Source organism: Electrophorus electricus, chromosome 15 (assembly GCF_041902795.1).
Source record: "Electrophorus electricus isolate QZ-2024a chromosome 15, ASM4190279v1, whole genome shotgun sequence".
In the NCBI taxonomy this organism is placed as follows: domain Eukaryota; kingdom Metazoa; phylum Chordata; class Actinopteri; order Gymnotiformes; family Gymnotidae; genus Electrophorus; species Electrophorus electricus.
The window spans coordinates 23,899,231-23,918,121 of NC_137511.1; the positions used below are offsets into that span (position 1 = coordinate 23,899,231).

Sequence of the window (18,891 nt, forward strand, 5' to 3'; positions counted from 1 at the left end):
AAAATCAATGGGTTCCTATGGAAGGATGGAAGCATGAATGCAAAGATTGAAGGGGTGGATAAATGAATGCCATCAGTATGAAGTGCAGTATGGTGACTGGGCCTAGCGATTCAATTAGTAAAGCAAACTATGTTGTTCTACCTATACCGCTAAAGGAGTTATAAAATCAGTGGAATCCTATTGGAGGACGGAGGAATGAATAAAGAATGAATACAGGAAAATAAAAGGATGTTTAGTGGTATAGTCACGGTACGGCCCCTCGCCTAGACACACGTGTGCGTGTCGTCATGCCCCTTTTTAATTGTACATGTCACACCTGTTCGTAGTTATGTTAATTGTTAGCACAGGTATTTAAACGCATACTGTGCTGTTTTCGGTGTTTAACTCCGTGTATATTACACGTTACGCTATATGTAGAGTACTGGCTGGGTTTGTTAGTGCCTACGCTCTTGCGATTGAGTGTGGTGGGGTTTTTTTTTGTATCGTCAATAAACACCTTCGTTATGACGGAGACTTGCCTCGGCATCCTACTCTCACGTCACGTTACAGATATTAGAGTATATATATATATATATATATATATATATATATATATATATATTGCTGATAATAGCATCCTAAATCCGAAAACATAAAAGCTAGAAGGTGGTAAAAAATGACGAAGTCGAGGGATGAAAAAGAAGGGATAAGAGTGATTAGGGGTGTGAAAGATGGAAGAGTAATTTATATCACTCCTCGGATCACAGTAACTTTGGTGGATTTAACTTGAAATATGACAAAATGGGAGCCGTTTTAAAAATTGCCCCATTACGTTCTATGGGGAAAAGGGCTCAGTCTAAAACACACACGCAATATGATATATTGTGAAATAATTGATGTGTTATTTACATATTCTGTGTTAAACGGAATGCAAAATGCAATTTAACATAGTCAATGCATTCAAAACACCCTTAAGAAGACAGCACTAAATAGTCTAGCTAACTAACAGGTGAGTGGCAACAACTGTTACTTTGCAAGTTGTAGCTAGCATGCGTTCATTGCTGGGTTGGATAACGTTAGATAATATTGGAGAAAAATTTCAATACATTGGTTTGGCAAACCAGTACAACGATTTCAGCTATACATAAGATAGACTACTGAATATACGCGGAACACCGCTAGTCACGTGGTTTGGCCCGCCACGTGTAGTGGGAGGGTCATGTTCGTAGCCACACCTGCACACACCTGTGTTGTGTTAGTCTTTTGTGTATTGAAACTCTTGTCGTTGTGTGCAGTGTTGTCGGCTATGGTTGGCGTAATGTGTGAATGTAACGTGTTAATGTAAGATGTATTCTTGTTTATCGTGTCGGTTTAACGTTAACCGTTTCATGTTCCTTGTTTGTCATAGGTGTGAGTGCCGTTGTGTTTGTATGTTAATAAATGTTCGTCCACGTCACTGGAGCCTGTGCGTCCTCGGGCCGTTACAGCATGTACCGTTTACATCACTACATTCCCTCTCCTCCATCTCTAATAATTTCAGCGCAAAGCACCTTTAATCTGCTTGAAGTTCAGATATCATCTGATTTATCTTGGTAATAACCTCAGTGTTGCCAAAAGAGCTGGTCTTCCATGTGGTGTTTTAACCAGATATACCTGACCTTTACCCGTCCATTCCTTGACTATGCTAGCTCAGTTTGGTTTGGGCTGACAAAACTCTGAGGAGTTGGAGAGGGTACAAAAATACTGCTGTAGGATCATCATCATCATAATCGTCATCTCCACTACGGATTGTTTTACTCCACTCCACACTGAATAAAAGGTGTGATGAGGCCACCTTGTGCATCCACACTAACATACATCAACATCAAGGATAGTTAATCTCCTCTGTATGGTGAGACAACCCTGCACATCTTCAATAACACACTCAATGAGTTAATCTCCTCTGTACGATGACACTCTCACCAACACCCTCAGTGATAGTTCATCTCCTCTGTATTTCTTCCTGCTTGCAGCCTCAGCATCTACTTACTCACTTCATGGGCACAAGAGATGTGTAGTACCCATGACCAGAACCAAATGACATGACTCTTCTTTTAATCCTTTTAATCCTGAAATTGTTATAATGCATTTCAGGTTTCAGTGTTTAAAAACAGTGTTTTTATGCATGTGTACCCTGCCTTGTTAAACTTTAATAAATAAATGTAAAAGTTAAATGTAACATGCATTCAGGCTCAAACAGTTAACACACTTTTTTTTTTTTAAATTATAGTAGCCTCTCACTCTTTCAGACATGTACTTTGCAAAGAGAGTACATCAATTCTGATTATGTACAATGAACATCCTGGTTTTTGTACAATAAATGTAAACTATACGTGGTGAACTTTAAGGTGTTTATTTCAGTATTAGATTTTTGAGAAATGAATGAAAGTTCTGGACAATGTTCATCTGTCAGTCTTGTGAGTCTACTTTTAAAACCTTGAAAGGATATGTTGATGGGTGCAAAGCCAAATTCATATTCAATTAAACATTTGTTCAAGTGTATATTCCTGAATTGTTTTTATTCAAGTCTTTTGACAAATTCTGACCTTATGAAACGTTAGAAATTTAAATCATACAAAACACAATCTTAAGATTTGATATTTTGAATGATCACCTATAAAGTACTAAGCATGTCTTTATTGGTGTGCTTAGAAGCTATTCTTGCACACCTGTTACATTTACATAAAGTCCTTTGAAGCAAAGAAAAATAACCTGAAAAAGCTGAATTTGCATTATCATAACATAAGTGTTATCTTGACAATATGCTCATACAGAATATTCACATGGATTTTATATTCATTAGCCTCTTGGTAAGCCTTATACTGAGTGCTGAGATCTCTCTGGGTGTCCCTCAGGACGAGCACACAGTTTAAACCTGTACAACCTACCTGGATTCACCTTGGGAAGAATTTGTGTCTGCCAGCTTTCAGAAGTCTCTGGTAAGGAGATATGTTATTTAAACACCTTCCTCTATTGCAGGTGTTTAGGTTGTTTTCTTAGGTGTGATTGGTTCACCATGCAATCTGTATTACATCCACCAAGGTTTCTTCTCTTTATATCCAGTCTCACTTTGATGAGGCTAAGAGCATGTAGTAAATAAAAACCTGTATCTTTCAGATCACAGTCATCATTACAAATACACTACACTCTGTTAGCAATTAGGAGGAAGAGGCTTTTTCATTCAGCTGCAATGTCTGTGGACATCAGATACACAATCATTACAGTAACGCCAACTGCTCTGCCTTGCTCATTACATTTAATTTCTGAAGGGGGAATGGAAGTGTATGTTACACAGAGAAAATGTGGAAGAGAGAAAGGAAAAGCAAAAGAGAAAGTAATGAGTGTATTAGTGATGTATGTAAGACAGAGACATCAGTTTGTAAGAGAGAGTATGTAATTCAGCTCATTAATGCAAATATATGCAAATGGGAGAGTTGTATGAAGGAGAAGTCATATGCTTGGTTTTGTAACAGTAGGTTGGAGTGTTCAGAGTTGGCACTCTTGTCACTGAGGGGCAGAAAACATGCTGTGAAAAGCTAGCCAACATACTTCATGGAACATCCATGAATGGAAAACCCAGGGTTAGGGTTAGTGCCCGCACAGGGCAGGAAAGACCAGGGGCCCAGGACTTTGTTACTGCTTGAATTTGCTAATTATATCATGTCAGCAGGTGGAATTAATTAGTGTAATCAAGAGGTTAGCATCTGATCATAGAATCAACTATTTACAATTGCTCCATTATAGCATATCAATAAAGGATATAAACCTCCTATGGTCAAATTTGTTGGATATGACAGAGACAATGGGCATTAATAAACCACAGACAGCAGATGGCAGTAGAGTGTTCCTTTTTAAAACATGGTGACAAAAACAAAAATGACATTTAGTAGTTTAGTGAACTCCACCCTTTAAGGCAACTAGACATAATCTCCATAATAATAAAATATGAAAACAAAATAAAAAACTAAGCAAATTTGCGAACTGTAGCCGTTCTAACATGTTTTTTATACATCGTACATAGCTTGTTAATAGGATCCAAACCTTTTTTTCCTGATGATTAGTAACATTTTACATTACAATACCATTGTTAAAGTAATACCACTAACTACTCTGTAATATAATGACCTACAAAGTTTGACCTTCCACTTATTTAAATGATGCATAGTCACACATTATAGTAATTAATGTAATTTAACAGTGTTGGACATGTTACCTCCAAATCACTGATAGATTTCATCAAAAATATATGAAATAACAATCACACACATAAGTGAACTTGCACACAATAATGGAATTGGCACACATAAGTAAACTTGCACACAATACAGGAACTTGCAAACAAGTAAGTGAACTCTGACATATTGCTATTTTTTTGCTGCTGCAGAAGGCTCACAAGATAATGAAGACTGCATACAATGTTGCAATACATAGTTTGGAATTTCCCTTAAAATGGCTGAATTACTTGTGTGGTCCTCTTTAAGCAAAATGCTTGCACAGGGTTAGGGTTAGAGTACAAAACAAACAGGAGTAAGGAAAGGTATGAAAGCGGGTTAAAATTAAAATCATTAAATGATGAGAAAGAGACCCAGGAAAAGAGACCCAGGAAAAGCACCTCCAGTAAACCTGCTTCTGTGAAACCCTTAGGAAGGAAACTCTGGTTTGTAACATCTGAAAGTTTTGGAGGTCTTTATTTCTGGGGTTTCTGGTGTTAATATAGAGTTAATGTACAGTTAATAATGGGGAGTTTCTGGTTTGTTACCCAATACAATATTATAACCATAATGCTAACCATAATAGTCACAACTGTAAAAAGCATGCAGATCTGATTTAGAGTACTGAGATGATATATGAAATATGATGAACTTAAGCACTTAAACAGATCACACATTTTGTATCACAATGTTAAATCTACAACCACAGTAAAAATTGCAAGTTCTTTTGCTTGCTATCAGTCTGGCACTTCATTCTTTCACACTTATTTGGTACAGATACTGGGATGTTGCCTTTGGTCTGTGGGATGTTTTCTGCAGTGTGCACCTTGGGCTACAGTCTGACATGGTTCATCGGGGGGGGGGCTGGTCTGTTTATGCTAAACATAGCCATTTTTTCAGCACTGGGGGTTCCGCACAGCAGAGGAATATAAAGTGAAGGTGCTTTATTCTGAGATGGCTGTATAAGGTTAGTAAATTTAATGTTTAAAGCTGAAACGTAGTGGTAAAACAGTTTAGCTTGTGGTGAAGAGTTCTTGATTAGAGATCTTGCTCGTAGAGAAGACTTTTTGGTCAGTGACTGACTCAGATATGAAGAGAAGTGTAAATCAGTAGGAAAACAGAAAAAAAGACACTTGCAAATGTAAGAAATCCAAACCATCATGATATAATAATCATCATCATCCCTTTTATATGATTGATTACAACAACATACACAAAATACTCTATAAATGGCCTTACATTATTGCAAGGGATACTTGACAATATCCAGAATAGACCCAACATGTGACATTTCAATAGAATGTATGGCACATGAATTTATCCTTTTAATATGCCATTGCACAACAGGGTTATCAAATCATACTGAGAGATGAATAAATAGCAGCTTAATACTCCAGTAAATGTTCTCATACTGTAGCTCAAACTCGCTTCTTTTATATTTCACCAATGAACGTACTGAATACATCAATAAATTGTCAAACCTTCCAGATGACATGAAGGTACGTTTCACAACAGCAACACTGCTCATAAAAGATAAAAGATATCATATTGTACACATCAGATAATCTGCTAAGTAACATCCACGTGGCATTGTTACAAGGCTTCTTCATGATAAAATTTTCTGGAAAGCTGCAATTATTTGGCACTCTGTAGCAAGACATTATCTGCTTGTGCTGTTCGTGACAGCTCTTCTATCTGCATGAGCATGTCATATGATGTGCTGACATCACCACTGTTGACTCTAAAGCAAATGTGATGTGATCATTTGTCAATTTTTTGTCAAATTATACTACTTGCTGTTGAGTCACCTGACACACACATGGTTGTGTGCGTATGCGTGTGTGTCTTATGTCATATCTTTTTTATTTTCCCTGAAAACTTATTTTCTCCTTTCTCCTCTTTCTCCTCCTTTAAAGGATGCTGTACTTGTGCTGATCAAAGACCTGTTTTTTCTTGTCTCTTATTAAAGTTAAGACCTCATTCAGATGATCTCAGACCAGAGTCTATATGTGCTCTTTAAACAGCTGCTCATCTGAAACTGATTGTCAATTGCTAAAGAACAGTAACTTTGATAAAAGGGTGGGTGGAAGCAATTATATAACCTTACTTCACAGATTGCCACCATTTTTGCTCATCTAAGCTAGGGAGGTTTGAAAATGAGGTGCCCTAGACTACAGTGCTATTTCTCAAGTCTAATACTGTAAAGCCCTCAATTTGTATTGCACATTTGGACATGAAAGAGCCAGTAAAAACAGATTTGGGCGACCTGAAAATCCATTTTTCCCTCTCTCATTCATTTTGAACTCAAATTCTTTCTATTCTTCTTTTCATTGCCTCTCAGAGCTGTTCTTCTTTTCACTACATCTATGTGTTTCTAGCCTACAATATTAAAAAAGCAGTCAAGCAATATTTTGAATTGAGTAAAAGGATTTTAGTTAATTGTCTTACAACACTAGGATATGCCTAAAGCTCTTTACCATTTACACGCTAAAAATGAAACACAAAATAAATAAATAATCACAATGGCTCCTCCCATCTAAAACTGCCTGCTTTCATTGGCTCCTCCCATCTAAAACTGCCTGCTTTCATTGAGGTAGACAGGAGGTAGCCTTGGTCCTTTGCAATAGACCAAAGAGAAAAAAGAAACTAAAGATGTCCTTGATAAGAGCATATTCACAATCACCCTGAAAGCACCAGAGGAGTGTATGAACAGGCTAACCAGAGCCTGTAGGAACACGGAATTTCAGCTTATATAATTTGTAATATTGTAAAATATCAAGATAATTTTATTGTATCCTGTGCCTATCACAGGAGTTCCAAGTCCCAGATCAGTCCTACTTCAACACACAGTGAATCAGAGACTGGGTTGGGTTAGGCTTGCAGATCTGGACAGTGGCTTAATCACTAGAACTTGAATAGTTTTCACCACAGACTCATTCACAAGTCTCACTGTAGTACTTATGCTGCATCGGTAAGCGACTAGTCTTCACAAGGCTCATATTCAGAAACAGCTGGGTCTTTCTAGATGGTCAGTCTATGTCTTTCTCAGGCTGCATAGTTTTAGCTTTAAAAATATTTTGTGAGTTACCTGTGTACAGGCTTTCCCCATGAAGTTAATGTAACTAAAAATGAAGAAAAGTTCTCATGTAAGCCTGTAATTCAAAGGTAGGTGGGGCTAATAAGGAGAGAAAATGATTGGAGCATGACTTGCCCTCAGGGGTCCTGGGGCAGGTCGAAAGAGGCCAGGAGTAAGCAAAGGGGACTGTATGATGGATGTTGGTGCAGGTGTGTGGCGTAGGGTCAGAGGATTGGTTGCCATTGTGCACAGGGTCGCTGAGGTCAAAGATGAAGTAAGAAAGCCAGCGGTCAAAGTTTTGGAGAGTTCCTTCTGTAGAGCTAATTTGGTCTAAGAGAGGAAAAAACATGATGCATAAGTAAAAGATTAATGCTTAATTTTTCTTATTTCTATATGTTTAAATGAGAAAATAAATAGCATTAAATCTGCTATCATTAGTGAATGTGTGAGTTGTGTGTAATAAAATGGGGATGGTTAAATAAACTGGGAAAAAAGTTGGAATGAACTGAAGGAGCCTTCAGTAATAGTGTATGTTGGCCATCTCTCTCTGTAGCCAGAAACTCCAAAGTGAGCCTCGGTCTAAGCCTCGGTCTAATAGTTGGTCAAATGCCTCCCTACTGTAATGTGCGCAATGCCTCCCTACTGTTGTATGCGCGATGCCTCTCCACTGCAGTGTGCAATGCCTCCCCACTGCAGTGTGCGATGCCTCCCCACTGCAGTGTGCGATGCTTCCCCAATGTAATGTGTGATGCCTCCCCAGCATAGTGTGAGATGCCTCCCCAATGTAGTGTGTGATGCCTGACCACCATAGTGAGCGTGATGCCTCCCCTCTGTAGTGTGTACTATACCTGACCACCGTAGTTTGCAGTGCCTCCCAACTGTAGTGTGTGATGCCTCCCCACCATAGTGTGCATAATGTGCCAGATTCAACATCAAAAGACTGAAGACCAAAGCCATAAAACTTTATATGCAAGTCTCAGTAAATCATATCTATTTGGTCTGCATGGCTCCCTACTGTAGCCTTTCCTAAAGGAAACACACCACTTTTTGTCATGGTTAGTCCCTCCCAGCTTCCATGTTCCATGGTTTCCTTGTCTTGTGTGTTTTGGTATCATTCCTTAGTTTCGTTTTCTCCACCCCTCGTTTGGTTTTCCACACCCATTGTTACTTTCACCTGTTCCTTGTTTTTAATCTTGTTAAGTTCATGCATTTAAACCTTGTCTGGTTCCCTTTGTGTGTGCTGTTCATTGGTTGTATGTTTTGATGTTTTTGCAAGCCCCTATCAGTATGCCATAAGTTTGTACTCCATGCCTCCTAGTCTGTATGTTTATCGTTTCTTAGCCTCGGTTATAGCCTGCTTCCCCAGTCTGCCTTCATGTGTTTTTGGTTTGTCATGTATTCTTGGAATCTCTATGTTGGCTCTATGACCCTGGACTACCCTAAAGACTCTGACTTTGGATTTGCTTCTAATAAATCTTGCTCTTCTCCGCACATGCATCCGCCTCCTTACTGCTGACCGTTACACTTTTATTGTACATTGTATGTTACATACAACTTTAAGATACAATTTAGACTAGGGTTGCCAAAGATATTTACTCACTTAGATTAAATTCTTAACACTTTAGAAATTCAAAATGTGGTCAATCAAACTCCTTTTTATAAATACAGTTTATTTATGAGACCAGATATATGGGATGATGTACTGGCCAGGTTACTGTGCTAGTGTGACCATCAGGAAGAAGAATATGACTCATAAAGAGGTGCAGCTTCTAAGATATCAGTACCAGGCATATCAGCACCGCCCAGGCTGAAAACTGCCCAGGCTGTACTGTTGCACATACTTTATGATAAATAAATAACCTGGTCAAGTATATTAGCTTTATAATACAGGAATAATTTTAGTCCTGTATTAAATCACATTTTAGGGCTCCATTATATAAGCAGATGCTCTAATATACATGTGACTAAAACCGCAAACTGTCTTTGGTGGAAACACATATTAGGACTACATTTTACCATTACTACATTTAAACATAATATACATAATAAACAACTAGCAGTCCTAGTGATTATGATTATTCTACAGCCATTCATCACTCATTTTGACCACATTTTGCTGGTCAACCACAGTTATTATTCCTAATAAAAGCCTATCCATGGCAATGAAGACAAAAGGGATCACTGTGAACAGTGATCAGAGGATTCAGTGATGCACAGCACCGACAGGCAGAACTATTAAGGTAACATTTTTACCAAAACCAGTGATTAACAGGAATAACTATATATGTGGTCACAAAATTAGAGATGTGGGTGTGGCACAGGTGTGATCTCTGCCCTCATTATAGAAGTGGGTGTGGGACAGGGTGTGATCTCCAGTCTTACCTGGGGAGTTACTGTTGAGAGGCTGAAGGAGCGGCATATTCCCCCAAAGGCAGAGCCAGCCCTGCTTGATAGTCCAGCCAATTCCACATTCTACAAAGAGACAAAGGGGATGGGGTGGAACAACTCCATTATTTGTAATGTTGTTTGTGTTGTTGCGATAGCTTTCTATGTGCATGTGTATATGATGGGTCAGTACTGGGGGTGGGGGGGGGGGGCTGGTCTGTTTATGCTAAACATAGCCATTTTTTCAGCATTGGGGGTTCCACACAGCAGAGGAATATAAAGTGAAGGTGCTTTATTCTGAGATGGCTGTACAAGGTTAGTAAATTTAATGTTTACAGCTGAAACATGGTAGTGGTAAAACAGTTTTGCTTGTGGTGAAGATTTCTTGGTCAGAGATCTTCCTCTTAGAGAAGTCTTCTTGGTCAGTGACTGACACAGATATGAAGAGAAGTGTAAGTCAGTAGGAAAACAGAAAAAAAGACACTTGCAAATGTAAGAAATCCAAACCATCATGATATAATCATCATCATCATCCCTTTTATATGACTGATTACAACAACATACACAAAATACTCTATAAATGGCTTTACATTATTGCAAGGGATACTCGACAATATCCAGAATAGACTCAACATGTGACATTTCAATAGAATGTATGGCACATGAATTTATCCTTTTAATATGCCACTGCACAACAGGGTTATCAAATCATACTGAGAGATGAATAAATAGCAGCTTAATACTCCAGTAAATGTTCTCATACTGTAGCTCAAACTCGCTTCTTTTATATATCACCAATGAACGTACTGAATACATCCATAAATTGTCAAACCTTCCAGATGACATGAAGGTACGTTTCACAACAGCAACACTGCTCATAAAAGATAAAAGATAAAAGATATCATATTGTACACATCAGATGATCTGCTGAGTAACATCCATGTGGCATTGTTACAAGGCTTCTTCATGATAAGATTTTCTGGAAAGGTGCAATCATTTGGCACTCTGTAGCAAGACGTTATCTGCTTGTGTTGTTCGTGACAGCTCTTCTATCTGCATGAGCATGTCATATGATGTGCTGACATCACCACTGTTGACTCTAAAGCAAATGTGATGTGATCATTTGTCAATTTTTTGTCAAATTATTCTGCTTGCTGTTGAGTCACCTGACACACACATGGTTGTGTGCGTATGCGTGTGTGTCTTATGTCATATCTTTTTTATTTTCCCTGAAAACTTTTCTCCTTTCTCCTCCTTTAAAGGATGCTGTACTAGTGCTGATCAAAGACCTGTTTTTTCTTGTCTCTTATTAAAGTTAAGACCTCATTCAGATGATCTCAGACCAGAGTCTATATGTGCTCTTTAAACAGCTGCTCATCTGAAACTGATTGTCAATTGCTAAAGAACAGTAACTTTGATAAAAGGGTGGGTGGAAGCAATTAAATGACCTTACTTCACAGATTGCCACCATTTTTGCTCATCTAAGCTAGGGAGGTTTGAAAATGAGGTGCCCTAGACTACAGTGCTATTTCTCAAGTCTAATACAGTAAAGCCCTCAATTTGTATTGCACATTTGGACATGAAAGAGCCAGTAAAAACAGATTTGGGCGACCTGAAAATCCATTTTTCCCTCTCTCATTCATTTTGAACTCAAATTCTTTCTATTCTTCTTTTCATTGCCTCTCAGAGCTGTTCTTCTTTTCACTACATCTATGTGTTTCTAGCCTACAATTTTAAAAAAGCAGTCAAGCAATATTTTGAATTGAGTAAAAGGATTTTAGTTAATTGTCTTACAACACTAGGATATGCCTAAAGCTCTTTACCATTTACACGCTAAAAATGAAACACAAAATAAATAAATAATCACATTGGCTCCTCCCATCTAAAACTGCCTGTTTTCCTTGGCTCCTCTCATCTAAAACTGCCTGCTTTCATTAGCTCCTCCCATCTAAAACTGCCTGCTTTCATTGAGGTAGACAGGAGGTTGCCTTGGTCCTTTGCAATAGACCAAAGAGAAAAAAGAAACTAAAGATATCCTTGATAAGAGCATATTCACAATCACCCTGAAAGCACCAGAGGAGTATATGAACAGGCTAACCAGAGCCTGTAGGAACACAGGAATATGTTACATACAACTTTAAGATACAATTTAGACTAGGGTTGCCAAAGATATTTACTTACTTAGATTAAATTCTTAACACTTTAGAAATTCAAAATGTGGTCAATCAAACTCCTTTTTTATAAATACAGTTTATTTATGAGACCAGATATATGGGATGATGTACTGGCCAGGTTACTGTGCTAGTGTGACCATCAGGAAGAAGAATATGACTCATAAAGAGGTGCAGCTTCTAAGATATCAGTACCAGGCATATCAGCACCGCCCAGGCTGAAAACTGCCCAGGCTGTACTGTTGCACATACTTTATGATAAATAAATAACCTGGTCAAGTATATTAGCTTTATAATACAGGAATAATTTTAGTCCTGTATTAAATCACATTTTAGGGCTCCATTATATAAGCAGATGCTCTAATATACATGTGACTAAAACCGCAAACTGTCTTTGGTGGAAACACATATTAGGACTACATTTTACCATTACTACATTTAAACATAATATACATAATAAACAACTAGCAGTCCTAGTGATTATGATTATTCTACAGCCATTCATCACTCATTTTGACCACATTTTGCTGGTCAACCACAGTTATTATTCCTAATAAAAGCCTATCCATGGCAATGAAGACAAAAGGGATCACTGTGAACAGTGATCAGAGGATTCAGTGATGCACAGCACCGACAGGCAGAACTATTAAGGTAACATTTTTACCAAAACCAGTGATTAACAGGAATAACTATATATGTGGTCACAAAATTAGAGATGTGGGTGTGGCACAGGTGTGATCTCTGCCCTCATTATAGAAGTGGGTGTGGGACAGGGTGTGATCTCCAGTCTTACCTGGGGAGTTACTGTTGAGAGGCTGAAGGAGCGGCATATTCCCCCAAAGGCAGAGCCAGCCCTGCTTGATAGTCCAGCCAATTCCACATTCTACAAAGAGACAAAGGGGATGGGGTGGAACAACAGTCAAGGTGAGCAGTGCATAAGACTGGATGCATGGGAGTGTGGCATGTGCTCCATTATTTGTAATGTTGTTTGTGCTGTTGAGATAGCTTTCTATATGCATGTGTATATGATGGGTAACGGTAAAAAAGAAACCTGAGCAGGCCTGTGTCTCAGACCTCATGGATAGCTGTAGATTCTTGAACATGCCTCACTGTTAGTAACTGTTCAATGTGCATGCTTACTCATTGTTTAATGTGCATGCTGACTCATTGTTGTAACATTTCTGCTGGCCCGAGTGCCGATGGGCGTGGAGCAGGACACACAGACTCCCTCCATACAGTGAAACATTTATTAACAAAAGACACGAACAACAACAGTGGCACTCATACACAACATTAACGAAAGACACGGACTCATATAATTAACAAAAGAGACTATAGTAACATTGAACAAAGATTACATATGCATTTTACATTTAACAGCAGACTAACAATGACCAACACAGTACATACACTAGCAGAGATTTAAATAGACAAAAAACACAAGACGTTAAATCCCATGCAGGTGTGTGCAATTACAGAGGACGTGGTTACAAATAAGGTGAACCCCCCTGCACGCAGCAGACCGTACCACGCAACTCGTGGGGGGGAGCGTCCCATGACAGAACCCCCCTCCAAGGGGCGCGGCTCCCGAAACGTCCATCCCAGGACTGCAAACCCCAGGCTGCCGTGTACAAAAACGCGACACGGCAATGCCCGGTACCCACCCAACACAAGGCAGGCTAGGAACCGGCGGCCCAGGAGACCTCTCAACAGGAGGGAGGGAGGCAGGATCTCTGCTTCTTTCAGGACAGTCCGGCAAGCTCTTCGTAACATGCGGGGGGGAGACATTCCTGAGCATTCCTGACTTTGCTCTGTAATTCAATAATAAACCTCGATGGTTTCCCAATCACACCTTTGTTAACAGTTAAACATCTTGGTGTAATTATGGGTCCTAGTCTCTGGTTAGAAGCTCATATAAATAATATTTCTAGGTCAGCCTTTCTCTACATGCAAACAATGCAAAAATTAGGAACATACTAAATTCACATGATGCAGAAAAGCTAGTCTTATGCATTTATCACTTCAAGATAGGACTGCTGTAATAATAAGAAAATCTACGTCATGGTTGGTCCTCCTATGGTTCCCTATCTTGTGTGATTGTTTTGCTTCTGTGTTTCATTTTCTCCACCCTTCATTTGCAGCACTTGTGTCTAGTTAACACTTATTAGTTCATGTATATGAACTGTGCCTTGTTTCCTGTGTGCTTGCTGTTCATTGTAATCTGTGTCTTCGTGTTTGAAAGTCTCTACGTATGTGACTTGAAATCGGGCATTCAATACACACACGGGTCGAATGTAAGTCTAGCCAACTACTTTGTGAATGGTAGTCTGGTTTGTGAATGAAAGCCCGTATGTAAGTCTAGCCTCCGTGTATGTGACTCGAAGCCTGTGTGTAGGTAAAACCAGTGTTCGTGTATCGAAGCTCTTGTTTGTTATTAGTTGTTTGTGTTTCCTAGCCTTTGTTTATCCTAGCACTTGCTTTTGTGTTATCATGTATGTTCGCTCTATGACCCTAGACCATTATAACGACACTGACTCTGGATTTGCCCCAAATAAATTTCACTCTTCTCCGCACACATGTCCGCCTCCTTACCGCTCAACATTACAATCTACCACAGGGGGCAGAGCCTTTTCCTATACAACTCCCATACTATGGAATACCCTTCCCATAAATATTCAAGACAGACTCAGTATTTAAATCTAGGTGAAAACTGTATAGTTAGGCATATTATTAAATACTTCCCATCTTAAGTAAAGGTGTAGATCATGTTTTGATGCTGTCACTTCACCACTCTTTTATCACTCAAGTTTGTTGACTGAGATGCGGCACAGTGCTGATGTGCCAGGGTGCCCTCATGCCTGTGTTTCCTTCTGACTCTATCCTTTTAGCTGTGCTGCCGTAGCTAAATCTGCCAGAGTCTATCTTATAGTTCCCTAATTTCCATACCCTCGTACCTGGACATGCTTAATAATTCTATTCTCTCTTTCTGCTGAGGTACACCTACCCCTGATGTCATGTTGTTACTGAACCTCAACCCATCTCAGCTGCCATGGCTCCTCCCACCACCTCCCGATGCCCACCAACCCTCCACCCCAGCCAACTACTTCTCCTTTGCCCTTGACAGACATTCTTGTGCAAGATAGGTTTCGGACAAACGTACACCATTGAACCCAGACTAGGACTTCTGGAAAAAGCGGAATAGACATCGATTGCTTATTTCTTTATTTGTATTATTATTATTATTATTATTATTTTCTCTCACTGCTTATTTTGCTCTTTATTGCTTATAATGTTGTTATTGTAGTTTCTGTTGTCAACCAGAGGAGGTTCCTCTCTTGGTTCCTCTCAAGGTTTCTTCCTCATTTTCTTGCCACTGTTACCTTTGGCTTGCTCATTGGGGGTTTGCATTTGGACATGTGTATAGCTGCTTTGTGACAACTGCTGTTGTAAAAAAGTGCTATATAAATAAATTTGACTATGACTTAATATGATATGGTTCAGAGTAACACATTTGTATAATATGGTGCACACATGTGATACTAGACTAGACACAGCCGTGTGATACTGGCTATGTTTACTACCACACAGCTGTGTGTTGCATCATACAGCTGTGTTTAGTACCACTCAGCTGTGTGTAGTTTCAAGAATTTTGCTTCTTTTTGCAGTTTTTGACTGTGTGTCTTTGTGTCCACTGGAAGAAACTTAAGTGTTTTACTAGATGGCTCTGTTTTATAAGTGTTTTAGTGGACTTAATCTTAATCAGTTTTTCACACACTCAGTTAGATTACCTTACCATACTGTCATACTACAATACTACGTTTCTGCTCATTTTTATGTGACTCTGTTCAGAAGTATATAAATACACTGCATACGTTTGTCACTCTTTCTTTGATATGCAGTTCAGATACAGCTGGTCTGAGGATGTTATAAATTTTTCAGAAACCTTGAACAGATAGACAAAAGCTTGAACTGGCCTGTCAGTACTAAGGGCTGAGTCCGACCCAATCTGCCCAAGTCTGACCAAAAACTTCACAAAACAAAGGATGAAAAGTGAAAAAAAAATCTACTAAAATAATGCAAATAAATACAATAAGGAAAATAATAAGGCATTGATCAAACCAAACAATCATGAGCCATTTATTCATATTAATTTAATCAACATTTACATTTACATTTAAGGCAATTAAATTTCACTATGTCATAAAGTACAGCTCATGGTGTGCAGAGAACAAGTGAGAAAGGCTGAAAGGACTGTTCTTCTGTACTGGGGGAGGCTGTTTGTGTGTGCATATGGACATGTGTGTGTCTGTGTGTGGGCATGTGGTCTGTGTCTGTGCAGGTGTGTGTGTGTGTGTGTGTGTCTGTGTGTGGACATGTGTGTCTCTGTCTGTGTGTGGGAATGTGTGTGTGTGTGTGTGCGTGTCTGTGCGTGTGTGTGCGTGTGTGTGTGGGGTGACTCACCGCAAGCAATGAGTTGGCTGGGCTCTTGTATGGGCTGAACTTTGGTTTGGTAGGTTTTCCTGCCAGTCTGTCTTTATGTCTCCTGCTGCTCAAATGCTAATATGAAAGCAAAGGAGAGAGTAGGGTAGCACTGGAGTAACATTTATTTCTGTAGGTTGAGACTAGAATAACATTTAAATTAGCTTAGAGGGTCCTGCATAGAACCTTAGCTTTTCCCAGGTCTGTACTTTTCTTGGATGTTGTTCCTGGGACCTACTGGAGCCATTCTCCCAGTTTGGGGGTCACAGCCCCTAGTGCTCTCATTACTCCAGGAACCACATCTTTTCCAGGTCTTCTCTCAGCCCATTTCTCGAGCTTTTCATGTTTCTTGGTCCAGATGTTACTATCACTTGGGATTGCTACATCTATCATTATGGCCTTCTTCTGCTGTTTGTCCATCACTACTCTGTCTGTATGTATCTGGAAGTCCCACAGGATCTTAGCTCGGTTATTCTTCACCATCTTTGGGGGTGTATCCCACTTTGACCTCAGAACTTCCAGCCATACTTGATACTGTATATATATATATATATATATATATATATATATATATATATATATATATATATATATATATATATACACACAAGGCAAGGATTTCAATAGGATATAGATATATATATATATATATATATATATATATATATAGATATATATATAGATATATATATATATATATATATATATATATATATATATATCCTATTGAAATCCTTGCCTTTTGTCACATTATACCATGAAAATTAAAATAAATTAAGTCTGACTTTTCCCAGCTGTGTTTACACAGTATCACCCTCATCATCAAAGTGAAAATAAAACTTTAAAATTCTAATAAATTATTGTTAATTGATTAGAAAAATACTTGGTTTGGATAAGTAACCAGCCCCATAGACTAATCATATAAATTCTCTCAGGTTCAACTAATCATCTTCCAGGTCACACACCAGGCTAACTGGCCCACATCTGACATCAATTGTAGTGGTTTTATTCAGATTAATTCAGAATAAAACCTGCTGTTCTTTGAGGATTCGACTACTAGCAGTGCAGGGTGACAATTCACCATGGTTGAAAAGCGACTTTCAGAAGGGTTCCGTGATAAGGTTGTGGAAAGGCACAAGTTAGGTGGAGGATACAAAAAGATTTCATCAGCTTTAACTATCCCTCTAACTACCATTCAGAGCACTATCAAGAAGTGGAAAGTGAACCGTCCCTCCACACAGGATCACCAAGCCAAGAGGATACAGAAGCTACAAAGAGGCCAATGGCAATTTTGAAGCACCTACAAGTCTGTATGGCTGAGATTGATCGGTCTGTGCACGTGACAATAGAAAATCTGTGGATGGACATGAAGAGGGCAGTGTATGGGCAAATATGTCCCAGTCTAGGTGTGCAAAGCTGGTAGAGACATATACAAACAGACAGATGGTTGTAACATTTTTCCAGTCTTAGAGCCCCATGTTCCTCATTGTTCAGCACGTACATTCTGAGCTTGTCTGCACACCATGGTTGCAAAGAGTGGCCATCCTGTTAGCTCATACCAGACTGGCCACCTTCCTCTGACCGGTCATTAACAAAGTGTTTCCACACAGAAATGCTGCTCACTGGATGTTTTTTGTTTATTTGCTTTTCATACCATTCTGTGTTAACTCCAGTGGCTGTTGTGCATGAAAATTCAAAGCGATCAACAAGTTCTGAAATACTCTACCCAGCCCAACAGGCACCAACAACCATGCCATGGTCAAAGTCACTCAGATCACATTTTGCCCCTGCTCTGTTTGATGTAAACATTAATTGAGGCATGATGCCACATCATTGGCTGATTAGACTGTTGTATGAATGAGCAGGTGTAAAATTGTAATACAGCTCCCGCTGAGTGGACATATACTACACATATACTACATAAAATAATATATGAAGAAAAATAGAATTATACACGTATACTATATATGTATATATTAATATTCTAAAACTGGCTTAATACCTGTTTTTGATTTAACTTTGATGTGAAATTAACATCTTGGTTGAAATTCTTCAATATCAACCAAACAAGGAGCATAATATTAACCCACGAACTGAACGCTAAAAGCAAATGTAACTTTTTTTAGCTGTTAAAATAAAATAATCAAAAATCTGAATGAGTTTCTAATTTTCTCTTGCATAATTGCATAATTATAATGAGTGAAAACAGTTATAGGTGTCAAGACTGATATAAAAAGCAGGAAATGGTATAACAAGCTTAGAATTTCTAAAATTTGTTTGTAAACTAACCTGTTTGAGCTGAGATTCTGAGTTGACAGCTATGTTGCACACATGACAATGATGTGATTGGCTGAGAGAGGTGGCATTGTTCTTGTTGCCATGGCGTTTTGGACGGGGATTCATATGGGATGAAATCACTTTTCCTCCCCGTCGTCGAGGCTGCACACATTGACCCTCCAGCATCAGCTTGTGCTTAGAGCCTGTAACCATAACATCATCAATCAATCAGTCCAATCACTTGGCCATCATGGTGAAAAACGGCAGACCAACT

General features: G+C 38.9%; 1 protein-coding gene across 4 annotated transcripts in view; it reads right to left on the reverse strand.

The window, feature by feature from the left end:
• Positions 1-5,395: 5,395 nt before the first annotated feature.
• Positions 5,396-18,891, reverse strand: part of LOC113581731 (zinc finger protein 385C-like) — a 75,639-nt gene continuing 62,143 nt past the window's right edge. For all 4 annotated transcript variants that reach the window (XM_081698070.1, XM_081698069.1, XM_081698068.1 and 1 more), the window contains 5 exons: positions 18,630-18,820; positions 16,323-16,418; positions 12,655-12,744; positions 9,688-9,777; positions 5,396-7,635 (listed from right to left, as the gene is read on the reverse strand). In XM_081698070.1, coding sequence (XP_081554196.1) covers positions 7,405-7,635; positions 9,688-9,777; positions 12,655-12,744; positions 16,323-16,418; positions 18,630-18,820 — 698 coding nt within the window. In that variant the 3' untranslated portion in view covers positions 5,396-7,404. The remainder of the gene's footprint in view (positions 7,636-9,687; positions 9,778-12,654; positions 12,745-16,322; positions 16,419-18,629; positions 18,821-18,891) is intronic.